At 34.5% G+C, this 12167-nt stretch overlaps 2 protein-coding genes across 3 annotated transcripts; both read right to left on the bottom strand.

The window, feature by feature from the left end:
- Positions 1–375: 375 nt before the first annotated feature.
- Positions 376–3817, bottom strand: LOC106756692 (probable protein phosphatase 2C 5). Of its 2 annotated transcripts, none has more exons than XM_014639223.2 (8): positions 3606–3817; positions 2859–3060; positions 2161–2332; positions 1865–2082; positions 1681–1788; positions 1476–1601; positions 1151–1386; positions 376–993 (listed from the first exon to the last, which is right to left on the bottom strand). In XM_014639223.2, coding segments are annotated over exons 1-8 (1284 nt in total). In that variant the 5' UTR covers positions 3608–3817; the 3' UTR covers positions 376–773. The 2 variants fall into 2 exon arrangements, with proteins under 2 accessions (XP_014494709.1, XP_014494708.1); XM_014639222.2 differs by having other exon boundaries at positions 2859–3121; positions 3606–3816.
- Positions 3818–5147: 1330 nt separating this feature from the next.
- LOC106757000 (kinesin-like protein KIN-14I) lies at positions 5148–11399 on the bottom strand. The gene is made up of 19 exons (XM_022779369.1): positions 11002–11399; positions 10365–10528; positions 10117–10257; positions 9737–9976; positions 9592–9660; positions 9374–9442; positions 9217–9294; positions 8845–9099; positions 8674–8755; positions 8492–8587; positions 8216–8392; positions 7929–8035; positions 7671–7849; positions 7403–7564; positions 7075–7328; positions 6826–6989; positions 6572–6739; positions 5918–6429; positions 5148–5794 (listed from the first exon to the last, which is right to left on the bottom strand). The coding sequence occupies exons 1-19, from the start codon at positions 11114–11116 to the stop codon at positions 5629–5631; spliced, it is 3198 nt and encodes a 1065-aa protein (XP_022635090.1). The 5' UTR covers positions 11117–11399; the 3' UTR covers positions 5148–5628.
- Between the last annotated feature and the right edge of the window lie 768 nt (positions 11400–12167).

The following is a 12167-nucleotide window of genomic DNA, read 5'->3' as shown; positions in this document are numbered from 1 at the left end:
ATTGTATTTTCGAAAAAGTACTCGTGGTTTAGACTTTGGGGTGAACATGCCCGTTAGGTAAAGTAATGTTTAAATAAAATTATAATATTTATTCCTCCAAGATGTCAAATCATTCTAAACCACCAAAGAAAATAACTTGAGAAAACAGCTGTTAAAAGACCTCCATAAAAACACTTATTTGTAAACAATCGGTGGCATCAAATTACAATACTGTCATCGGTAGCAATTTTGTCCACTTGTTCTTCTAACCCAACAAACTCAACACTTCCAAGAAAGTATTTTATTATTTCTAACAAAATCAAACACTGTTTTACCAATTTATCCTGTTCGACAGTCCATTAAGCATTTTGGGGGTAGGGGGTTCACAAGAATACCAGCCTCCGGATTCTGATACAATTGATATATATTAGTATTTGTATAACACAGGTTGGAAGAGACAAATGCATTTGGGCTGTAGCATTGAAGTACTCTCAAAAGAGAGGCAGCCACAAAAGCTTCAGTTACTTACAAATACAAGCCGTTAGCACATTCCACTAGAATTTTTTTATCTACCAGAGACAAATTGTTTGTTCTGTCAGTCAGTCCAACAGCTGAGCAAAAAGCCAGAATCAAACTTACAGCAAGCTCCAAAACACCTACTAGACCTATCTCAATTCTCAACCCATTTCTTACACATCTATGACAATCACCGCAAATATAAAATCAACCATGCTCACACTGCCAGAGAAAAATTATACTAATATTTACTATGTTACTGTAATACTAGATAATTACTATGCTATAAGGGTGGTTTTGCTGGGCCTTTTTCCTTCCATGGCATCTTTCTTTTTCCGACAATTTGTGCAGAGGAATGGGCCTTCCCATGGGTTCGATGCAGGAGAGAAAAAAGGTCCAGAATTCACCGACAAGCCATCACCAGGGGGTTGGTCCACTTGGCAAACCGCACAGCGGAAAATGCCAGAATTCTTATTAAGCGGAAAATCCTTACCCAGCCTGCATTTTAAGAAAATATAGAATTTAAGAATTACTCGTGCATATACACCCACATGTCAAGGGAATCATTTCATTCATCTGTCAGTTCAGTTGATTGCACTTCAAGAAATAGCGTGCAAGCCAGTAATCGTAAAGGCTCCAAAATGGAAGAACTTACCTTTCAGTAAGCATTGCAGAACCCTCTTCAAATAACTCCTCCACAACACCAACTGCAGAAAGCTTATTGGTAGCTTTGTTCACTGTTTTCTCAGACTTTTTCCCAAAAAAGAGAAGCGAAGTTAGCATATTATGTTTCTTTCTTGGAGTTGGTGGCAATACAGGAAGGTCCGAAGGGATAATATCTACAACAAGGCAGGTTGTATCATCCTTCAGGCCTCTTGACCTTAGAGCTTCCTGGGAAAAAGGAACACAACAAACAATATACTAAATATTGGACATCCATTCCTGAAAAGTTTTGGAAGAATGTCTGAACAAATCGTCACCTTAACCACTAGTTTTGCAGCAAGCTCTGCAGGCAGACCCCGACATGACTGGGCAGCCATATTAGATGATAAAGCATCCCAAATACCATCAGAGGCTATAATAAGTCTTCCGCCAGCATTTGAAAGCTGAGAGATCAATAGACAAATGTTTATGAACTCATATAGAGATCAACAAACAAAAAACATAAGAATGAAACTAGCTCACCTTCACTTGCTTAACATGTGGTATTGGCACAATAAATTCCCCAACGTCTGTGTCACCAATTGATCTAGAAAGGCACAATCCACCAGGCCAGCAGCGAAGAGGCCCGACCTATGAATATATTTGCAGGACAAAACTACTAAGTTTAAGCAATCTTTATTACAAAGCACAAAGGCTTGCATCATACCTCGTTGCCTCCAAATACATTGAGTCTTCCTACTTCACCACCACTGGCAGTCACACGCTCCCTTTCCTCCGCATTCTCTTCCAATCTGTGATCAACTGTCAAGAGAGAAACAACACCTCCCTGAGTATCTAATATGCAGCGTGAATCCCCAACAGATGCGACAGTTATAGTCCATCCATCAACTAAAACAAATGTAGCTGTCGTTCCGGAAGTTTCCCCTGCAGATGAAACAAAAAAGATCAACTTAAGAAAGCACAAAATATCTATGGAGCAAGCAAAGAATATTTCGTACATACCCTTTTGCTGAAACTCTATGTCAGTCTTCACAAAGCCAACAACCAGTGCGCGTGGAAGGGCCTGAAGCCATGCATCCCTGCTAATATCTTGGGGTATTGCACTCAAAACATTACTTAGCAAGCTTTCCTTTGCAAAAATAGCAGCAGATATCCCGTTATGCCCATCAAAGATCTGCAATCAAGAATTTCCTATGAATATTGTAACAATGTGGGAATAAATCAACAGTCCATTTTATCACTGAGACATGTAAAAAAGAGAAACATAAACCTCTTCAATCCCCATTTGAGACCTACTAATCCAGAGAAAGCACCATTCAGAACCAACCACCAATTCAGACTTAGGCTTTATTTCGACAAAGTTCTTCATAAATACTTATAAAAGAAAACATGAAACGCAAAATGAATCAAACTTCTTCCATAGGTTAAAATCAATTTATGCACTCCAGTTTATAGAAAAGTTAAATGAGAAAACTTACACAAAATTAATCTCCATAGGTTGATATTTTTACTTTTGAAAAAAAAAATTATCTTCTTTTTTTCTTCTTCTCCCATTAATGATTAAATAAAAATTTATCACACTAAGACATTAACAAAGGCCATTTTTCTCATTTCCCAACATTCAAAATCTTCCCAAAGTCTAAAACGATGTCAATCAACTTAAGTGAATATAGGCGAAAACCAAGAAGACGAAATAATACCGCAAAGACAGAAAACGCTGTTGATGCATCCCCCGGAACCCTGAGGCAATCCGTCTTGATCAGAAAGTAATCTTCTCCTTTCTTGGCCAATCCAGCTTGTCCATACTTCACGAAAGGTTTTTCAACTCTTCCATTTCGAATCTCACGGCCAATCAGAGTTCCCAATGGAACCGGCGATGACTTCGTCCTCGATAATTCAGTCCTGCTCATCTTACCTCAGTTCAGAATTCAACATTTCTGGAACGGCAGCAAATAAGATATTCCTAACCGTCCAAATGAATTCGAGGAAAAATCAATAAAAATACAAAACACTAGCTGTTATCTACTAGATCTACGTGTAATATATCAATCGACGCGATTTATTTACTATAAAAAATAAGATCAACGTGTGAAGCAATAAATCTCGAAGAACAGAAGTTGCGATGCATAATAAAGCACATTATGGTGAAACAAATCACGTGTCTCAGATAAAATATCAAAATCAGGAGAAATCACCACCAGAAGAATTAATAGCGAGCCAATGTCTCACCTAATTTGTGATTACAGATAACGTAGTTTAAAGAGAAACACGGAATTATTGAAATTTGTTCGCCATTCAGCTCAATTTAGGTGAAAAAAACACGACAGGAAAAGTGTGAAAAACGGTTTGCATAAAGCACTGAATGAGTACAGTCTAAAAGTGGAAATGACAAGGAAAATTAAGTAAGAGATGAAAATGCAGTAGATCGAGGAGCGAGAATGAAGTACATTGCACATCGGCAAAAGCAGACGCACTAGCGGTTGGATTTCCGAAGCGGTGGAGACGGCATTTTGGGAAGAAAAGAGGTTGAGATGAAATGCCGATAAACCCTAGAGAGGAGAAAAAGAGTGTGGCAGATGCAGTGACGGAGAAGAAGAGAGCTTTGCTCCGTGACTGTGATTTGATTGGTAGATAGAGGACGCGCACAAAGTAGTCCTTTTTGGTTTTTCTTACAGGAAGGAATCTCATAATGACTTTTTTGTCCTAATATTCCTACTAAATCATAAAATTCTTACCAAACCAATGAGGGTAATCCTGTTCTTTCCATGTTTTTCTTAACAATTTTACACACTTTTAAATTAAAAATATCTTCAGAAGATTGTAACACGAGTGTGAAAACATTTTTGGTAACAAATTCTAAAAAAAAAAAAAAAAACTGATTAAAATACTTTTTATTAAGACTTTCACAAATATTGGCATTTTATTTTCCAAAATTAATAAAATGAATTTGTTTATCAAATTAATTATTCTTTTAAGTTGTCTTTTATTAACTTTAATATAACACTTTACTACTCTTTGTTTTACTTTATTTTCTATGAAAATACTATGTGAACAGCAAAAATGTATGTGACAGGTTGTAACAAGTGATTTTGCCATGCAATTTCAATCTCAGCTAATCAAGTAGGATTTGAGGTTGAAGAAATAAGGAGTAGAGAGTAAAAGCTTATATAACAATGTTTTTATTATTTCAATTGGAAAATTTGGTGAGTTTCAAATTGTTTTGGGCCTTCGAAGAAGATGAAGTGATAGATGTATAATTTCTGTGAGAAATGATAGTAATAGATTTCAATCATATAACCAGAAGTAATCCAGATTAAAATTTAAATAGTTGTGAGATCTTCTTCAAAAATTTTCAAAGTTGTGAGATATTCTTATTATATATCATTATATAATATAACAGTAAAATAATGCTATAACATATATTAAAATGTATTACAATAAACTAAAACATTGGATTTGATATACTATATTTTATGCGCATAAGTAAATTTAACTTTTTTTACTTATTGATATTCTTATGATATATCATTATATAATATAATAGTAAAATAATGTTATAGCATATATTAAAATGTATTATAATAAACAAAAATTTGGATTTATGCACATCTTAAAAATATGTAGTAATCTGGTGATTTATCTATATATATATATATATATATATATATATATATATATATATATATATATATATATATATATATATATATATATATATATATATATAACCAAATGTGAAATAGTTATAAGAAATACTAATAATTAATATAAACATACTGGCAAAATATAAACAATATATGCTATAATGTTAAGGGGAAAAAAGTTTTTACGCTAAATATTAATAATCTGAAATGTAAAATGGTAGAAAATTATGTAAAGAAAAAAAAAGCGTAATAAAGAAATTGCGAATAATAATAATAGGGTTATTCTAATAAAATAAAAATTATATAATATTACAAAAGTAAAAGTATTCTTACCTATGCGTCCCCCCACTATACAAGTCTAGTTTTATATACTTCCATCCAAGGATACACAAGTTAATGAATGATGTAGAGAACAGTTCATTGAATACTAAATAAATACATGAACTCAAGGAATTGATTTGATGTTTTGGCCAGAATGCAAAATGAAAGAAGCTCTTCTCCTCAATTCCTGAACAAAATTACAGATACAAAAAGGAGATAAAAAAAAATACTAAACTATCAGTTCAATTGTCTAGACATACACCTACATCAATTTGGTCCAGTGCTAAAGAGTTGCAACATTCAAATGATTTCTCTGTCAGAGTCGATGACAATAACATAAACCAATTCATGTTTCTTAAATCTTTAGAAGATCACTTTGATGCCATAAATATTTAAAGAAGAAGAAAATGAATGTGAAGTATATCTTTAATGATGATTTAGCTCATAAAAATGTCATCAAAGGCAGTGAAGCAAGGAATGAGAAAAGGCTTAGAACAACATATTCTCACTTGGCACTGTTCCCAAATCTTCTCCTTACATCAGAAGAGCCTGGGAGCTTTCTTCCTTGAGTAACTGGTTGTTGTTTCCTTGATGAGACGGGAACAGGCACAGGCACAGGCACAGGCACATGCACAGGCACGGGCGCAGGAATGAATGATGGGATCATACTCCTATTTGCATCGTAGGTTGTAGGAAACCCAAATGAACAAATCTTATAGTTAATATCTTCTGAGAAGCTTATATGCAACTACAATAAGTAACTGACATAAACTGTAACCACGAGGGTAAATTACCTGCTGTCTGGGTTCTTTATTGTTCTGAGATTTGCTTTTTTCTTTGCTTTAATGCCTAATCCACTGGAAATGGTGATTGGTTTAGGTATTTGTGGTGGCCAATGCAAGTCTGACTCAGAAGAATCACTAGTTACAGTAGCAATCTCGTGTTCATCTGATTCATCTGTGGTAGTCATATCAAAACTGGGTCTCCGTAAATCTTCATTCTCTTGGTTGTCCTTTTTATGAGAGGAGTTGTCTAGGGATATTTTAGAAGGCTCTGAGAGAAAATTGAGACTTAACCTCGGAGAAGATTGTTTGCTTTCTACTTCCCACGCTCCCACAACACTATCATCACTAGTTATGCTGTCATTTCTGTTCATCGAAATCTTATCACCCCAATCTCCAGAAATTGATTCTTTATCATCCTCCTTTCTTTCACTTGGAACAGTTGTCCATTGAGGTGAATTGGCACCCATGTCATGGGGATCTAGGCTTTGTCCTTTCAACGTTGAAGCAACATTTTTCTGATCCTATACAAGATATGTTATTGGTATTTTTCCATAAATTAAATATAATGTTTGTGTTAAATAGATATTGATCCGATCACATGGTTGGAGATCCCGTAATAATTTATCAAATTGCTGGAATTAAGGTAAGTAACGTATTACTTACATCCAGGCCATTAGAATCTTCTTTTGATAGCCTACGAGATCCACCACTGGAAGGCCGATGCATAGGAGGAGAAGATGCATATGATTTATGCTTAGGTGTTTCATTGCCATTATTAAACTGTTCTGCTTCTCCTTCCTTTCTCGCTAAGGCTGCCTTCAAACTAGCAATCTGACAAATATGATTGCACAAAAATACTCAAACACACTAAACATTCAATTTGAAGTTATCGTGATAAAATAGTTAATGCAAAGAACCTGTTCTTTAAGCTCTTTCACATCTGAATTGTCTTTATTAACTCGCGCTGCACCGAGTTCGACAGTGGAGACTCGTTCGGCGAACTTGAGTGTGCTAAGTGTTTCTCCAAGAGCTTCGGGTTCCGGACTTATATGAACAAACATGAGAGTCTTTGCTTGCCCTCCTAGGACCCATAAAACACTTCATTAGTAGCCAAAAGGAGAAAAAACAAATGTCGTATGTGGTCAAATGAATAGAAAACACCATACCAAGAGAATCTTGAAGTAGCTGAGTAAGTTTGCTATTCCTGTAGGGAACATGTGGACTCTTTTGGGCAAGGGCAGAAATTACATCTCCCAATGCAGAAAGTGACTTGTTGATATGTTGAGCCTCCTTGAGTCTATCCCCTGTAGCCTCAGTTTTATCAGCCCTCTCACTTCCTGCCAGATCAACCAGATGCATGCAACCACGAATTGTGCCTCCTGATGTCAAGTTCTTTCCTTGAACATGAACCGTAAGACAACTGCAATAATATACCATAAATAGTTAGAGGATATAACTAAAGTCTACAACTTACAATTACAATCTTCTAATTACCTGTGAGACCGACTACTACGATCATTCATGGCAGTAGAACCAACAGCACGATTCTTATGTCCCAAGTTCATCAAACTTATGACATCAGAAGTGCATGAAACCCGAACAATGTTAGCATCTGGAACGTTGATGCCATTAAGGGAACTATTGCGGATGTCTAACGTATGAAGGTGTCAAGAATTACATTAAGCGAAAAGAGAATCGACAATTGAACATTTGGTGAAGATATATACATAACTCTATTAGTATATTGTCAAAGAAAGGATATCTTTTATTAGCGCCATCGGGCATAAGTAGGTCCCTAACTTGCTCGTTGTAAATCTCAAGCATCTGAACAGAGATTTCATAAGAAATTGTACCTTTTCTTTGATCAGAGAGATAGAAAAGGTCTCCCAGTGCACGATAGTTGACACCTATGGTCTCATCGTTAAGTTCATCTGGCCCAGACTGTATCAATACTTAGTTACATTAAAAATTAAGTTGTTTGAATAAGAGGGTGAAAACAAGGTTTGTTTGAATATTTTACCATAGTGAATGTTTTTCCTGATCCCGTCTGGCCATAGGCAAATATGCAGACATTATAACCGTCCAAAACAGAACGAATAAGAGGTTGTGTGTCGGCAAAAACTTCTCCTGAATATCCACAATGATGATAAATATAATGAGTAAAAAGGTTATAAATTGTGGCCACAGTCACAATTTCATCAAACTCCTTGATATTGAAGGAAATTACAGAAGTTGTCATACTGAGAAACCGTTTTTTTTTTTTTTCAAAACCTTGAGTAGCAACAAGAAGGACAAATTATGACGAACCTTGGGTTGCAGAAGGACCAAATGCTCTATTGAAATTAAATGTCTTCTTTCCCTCTTTACCGTATTTGGAAGGTGTTATGATTGAGATGCTTCCATCTTCCACGTTACCGACAGAGCTATAATGACTTGGTTGACCACCCAAGAAAGGTCGGACTCTACAGTATACCCTAATATTTCCTACAACATGAAATTTTTATTTAACCTTCACTCTCATTTACAACATGAGCAATCAAGGAGACTAATCACAGATATAAAGTCTTGATCATTACAATTCACCTTTCAGATCTTGCACTACATTATATAACTTGCGGTTTTCTTCAAGAACTTTATGGTATCCCGAAGCAGCACAGGTTAGGCTGTATAGGTGCTTGCCTATTAAGGTTAGACAAGTAATTAGATAATTGATATGTTTTCGTTAAATATTGACTTAGACGGGTTTATTTTGTCATTAAACTTACTTAGATTAATGATCTCCTTCTGGTGTTCACTTTGCATCAATTGCATTCCTAGTTTTGTTTGATGGACAATGTTTTTCAATTCCTAGAGAAAGTTTCCATTGAATTAGTTTTTTTACCTCTTTAGTTCCTTGACAAAGTCAATAGCATATTCTGGTATATACTGAAAATTACCTGGATGCTTCTATTTTGTTGGGCAACTATAGTTTGCTGCTTCGAAATCGATTTTTTGTCGATTGATTTTTCATGTTCATTGCACATCTTTTCACAACTGTCCTCTCGTTTATTTTGTTCCTTGTGTTCATCTTGAATGTCAAGCTCAACTTTTACATCATGTTCATCTCGTACATCATGTTCATCTTTTACATCATGTTTATCTTGTAGATCATGCTCTTCCTGTACAGCATGTTCATCTTCCTTTTCTTTCATCTTAATAATTATCAAACAAAAAAAAAAGTAGAGCAGTTGAGATCGAGATAATGATCAATCTAATCGTTTTTATTTGCACATTTGTAAGACGAAAGCATTTATGAATCTGAATTTTACCGTTTCATTAATAGAAGCAGCTTCTGAAATTGAACATTCAGTTTCACACGGTGCTTTATCTTCCCTAGTTGTTTTATACTGCCATGAATTAACAAGTGTGACTTTCTTTTGCCATGGGGCATGAAATTGAACATCGCTAGAAGAGAGAGACACAAACCATTTTACATCGAATTTGCATGTGATGTTCACATTCCTCCATGACTTTGCTAAGCAAGGATTCCACTGCCTGTTATAGCAAAACATTTCATATCATTAACGAATGTTTTTTTTTTTGCTACATATATTATAATGCACTGTACTTGTTTTTCAAAACTTTTCTTCTGAATCTAATGTATAACAGAACTTGACGAACATATATCTATTAAAGAATCTTACAGTGAGAATTTCTTCTGGATTTTTGTCGGACAAATATTGTCGAACCAGTGAATTTAAGGAAAAAGAAGCCTGCAGATAGCAATTGAAAAAGCTTTGATGTTATAAACAAAATAGTAAAATATTATAAACAATAAAGCTTCCTAACCCTTTCGCTTCGATCTTGTCCGGGATCACTCATATAACCACCATCTCTATCCCCTGATGGCAAAGGACTCATTGTCTTCATGAATGGTTCTGAGTTTTTCCTCGTAATTCGTTTCGCAGAGATAGGTGGCTTTGCATTCGCAACCCCACTATATTTCCCAGATGCACTTCCTCCAAGTTTTCGTTCGGCATAAGACTTTAGCTCTAGAACACAATCCACTACCCTCTCAGAGTTTCCTCCCTGTAAGTACAACAACCAAGCACAAACCAAAAAATGGTTAAAGCAAAATAAAAATTACATTGTGCTACATGTAAATTATTCTAATATAGTGAATCCATCAACGTACTGAATAGAAAATTTTCAGACTCATTAAAAACCACCTGTTCCAAATCAGAAACTTCGAAGGTAGGAAGCCCCATTTCCTCCATAGCCACAAGAAAATTCTTTATATTTTCTTGGTACTGATATGCAGATGTTGCTCCATCAGGAATAATAACAGAATCACTAGGTTTTTCAACTACCTAACAACATATAGATCCAAATGTCCAATAAATGTTAAAACAGGGTGCATACTTGAGGAGTCAACGTAATTGAAACATCAAACATGTATATTAACATGAAGCGGTACCTTCACTGTTCCAGGTTGAATTTTGTTAAGAACACTACATAGGATAATCCCACTACGCAATCCAATCCTGAAGTCTCCTTCAGAAGGCTCAGCTGGCAAGTCTTTCCCTCGAACAACTCCAACTGTTTTCCGTAGCCAACCAGCTGCTTCATACCTTCTCAAGGCTACAACACGCGACGTGAAATATCCGTGTTAAAATCCATGTTACTCTTTCTTGAATATCACTTAGGTTTTCTATAGTTCATGCAATTATACTAATGTACAAAACTTGAAAACATCTGTCTTTGGTGTTGTTCTTCAATTAGATTCAAAGTATTGCTTGCACTACTAGATACCAATATAGTTAACAAACTTTAATCTGAAATACTAAAAAAGATTAAACAAAGTATATATATATAAGTTTTTTTTTCCATTACAATCATTGTAGGAACAATCAAGATCCTTTATTGAAGCCAAAAGAATAAAATTTTCAACAAAACAAGATTCGTTTATTGGTTGAAAGTTGAAAACAACATCCTTTTTGGCCAAGAAAAATAATATTAGCAGTGAGTGTCCCGTGCACACACACACACACAAAAGAAAATGAATTGCTTGGAATTGATAAGAAAAGATGGAGAAAAAGGATTATTATATATACAGGTTTCTTCGGTTTTTCTGGATGTGGAGTTTGCGTCTAAACGACTAGCATGCTGTTGAAGAACCTCTTCAACCACAGAAGCCAAAGAGAATGTTAAAGCTGGTTCAGTTGCCATTTTCTGGCTTCAAGAAATTCATAAGAAAAAACACCAAGCCGATGGTGGGGCCAGACTTGGACTCAAATGTAAAGACTCGTAAAGAAAGTTTGATCTTAGGAGAATAATTAAAAAAAATTAGCTATGAGTGAAAAAAGGTTTAGCTGAATTCTGAAAGGAAAAGAAAATGGGTGGATAAATCTGAGAAAAAGGTTGAAAATGAAAGAAAAGAATGTGAAGGAATTGAAGAAAGCAAAGAGAAAGAAAATGGGTTTGAAATTTCTAATCCTTTCTCTCGCTTTCTCTTTCTCTTGGTTATCTGCATTTTCTCCCTCTAGTTTCGTGTCTATATTAACGTACAAAAGGGAACCCCAAACTAGTTCCGACCTTCCCGCTATGTCATCACTTATTCCTTTGTATTTCTTGGATCATAAAATGCTACAATTTCTTCTTTATCTTTAATTATCCAAATCACCTACAATATAATTTACGATCACAGCTCAGATTATGTACATAAATTGTAAAAATAAAACATAAAAGTATAAATATAGAATAACTATTGAATATTTTTTTAATGGATCAATTAAATGAATTCCTAAAATAAGAAACTAAATGCTATTTATGGAAGTGAGTAATCCGCACTTTCTTTCCCTTTTCGGAGACAATTTAATTTGTGTAAAAAACAAATTTAGTTTTAATGATGAGTTTAGTATAATTGTGAGTTGTTTTATATATGTAATTTTTTCTGAGAATGACGTTTGTAATTATTTAACTTTTGACACTGGTTATCTTTTCTAAATTATCTGTGTTAACGAACATCTAGTATATGTATTTTAGTGTAAACAATGGATGTGGCTTCTTTAAATAAGATATTGCATTTTAGAAAACAAAATTAGACTAGTAATTATTAATTAAATCATTTTTTTTTAATTTTATTATACGTGTACTTTATTTAATTTTGTTCTAACTCTTAACTATTAATTTTCTAATTAGTGATTACTATTATATTTAATTTTCTAGTAGCAGTTTTAAAATTTTTTTATAGTGATTCAATTGAAAACTGTTATGTAAC

This window comes from Vigna radiata, chromosome 3 (genome assembly GCF_000741045.1).
Source record: "Vigna radiata var. radiata cultivar VC1973A chromosome 3, Vradiata_ver6, whole genome shotgun sequence".
NCBI lineage: Eukaryota > Viridiplantae > Streptophyta > Magnoliopsida > Fabales > Fabaceae > Vigna > Vigna radiata.
Note: the sequence above shows the minus strand (reverse complement) of the source record. Positions and strands in the feature narration are given on the sequence as shown.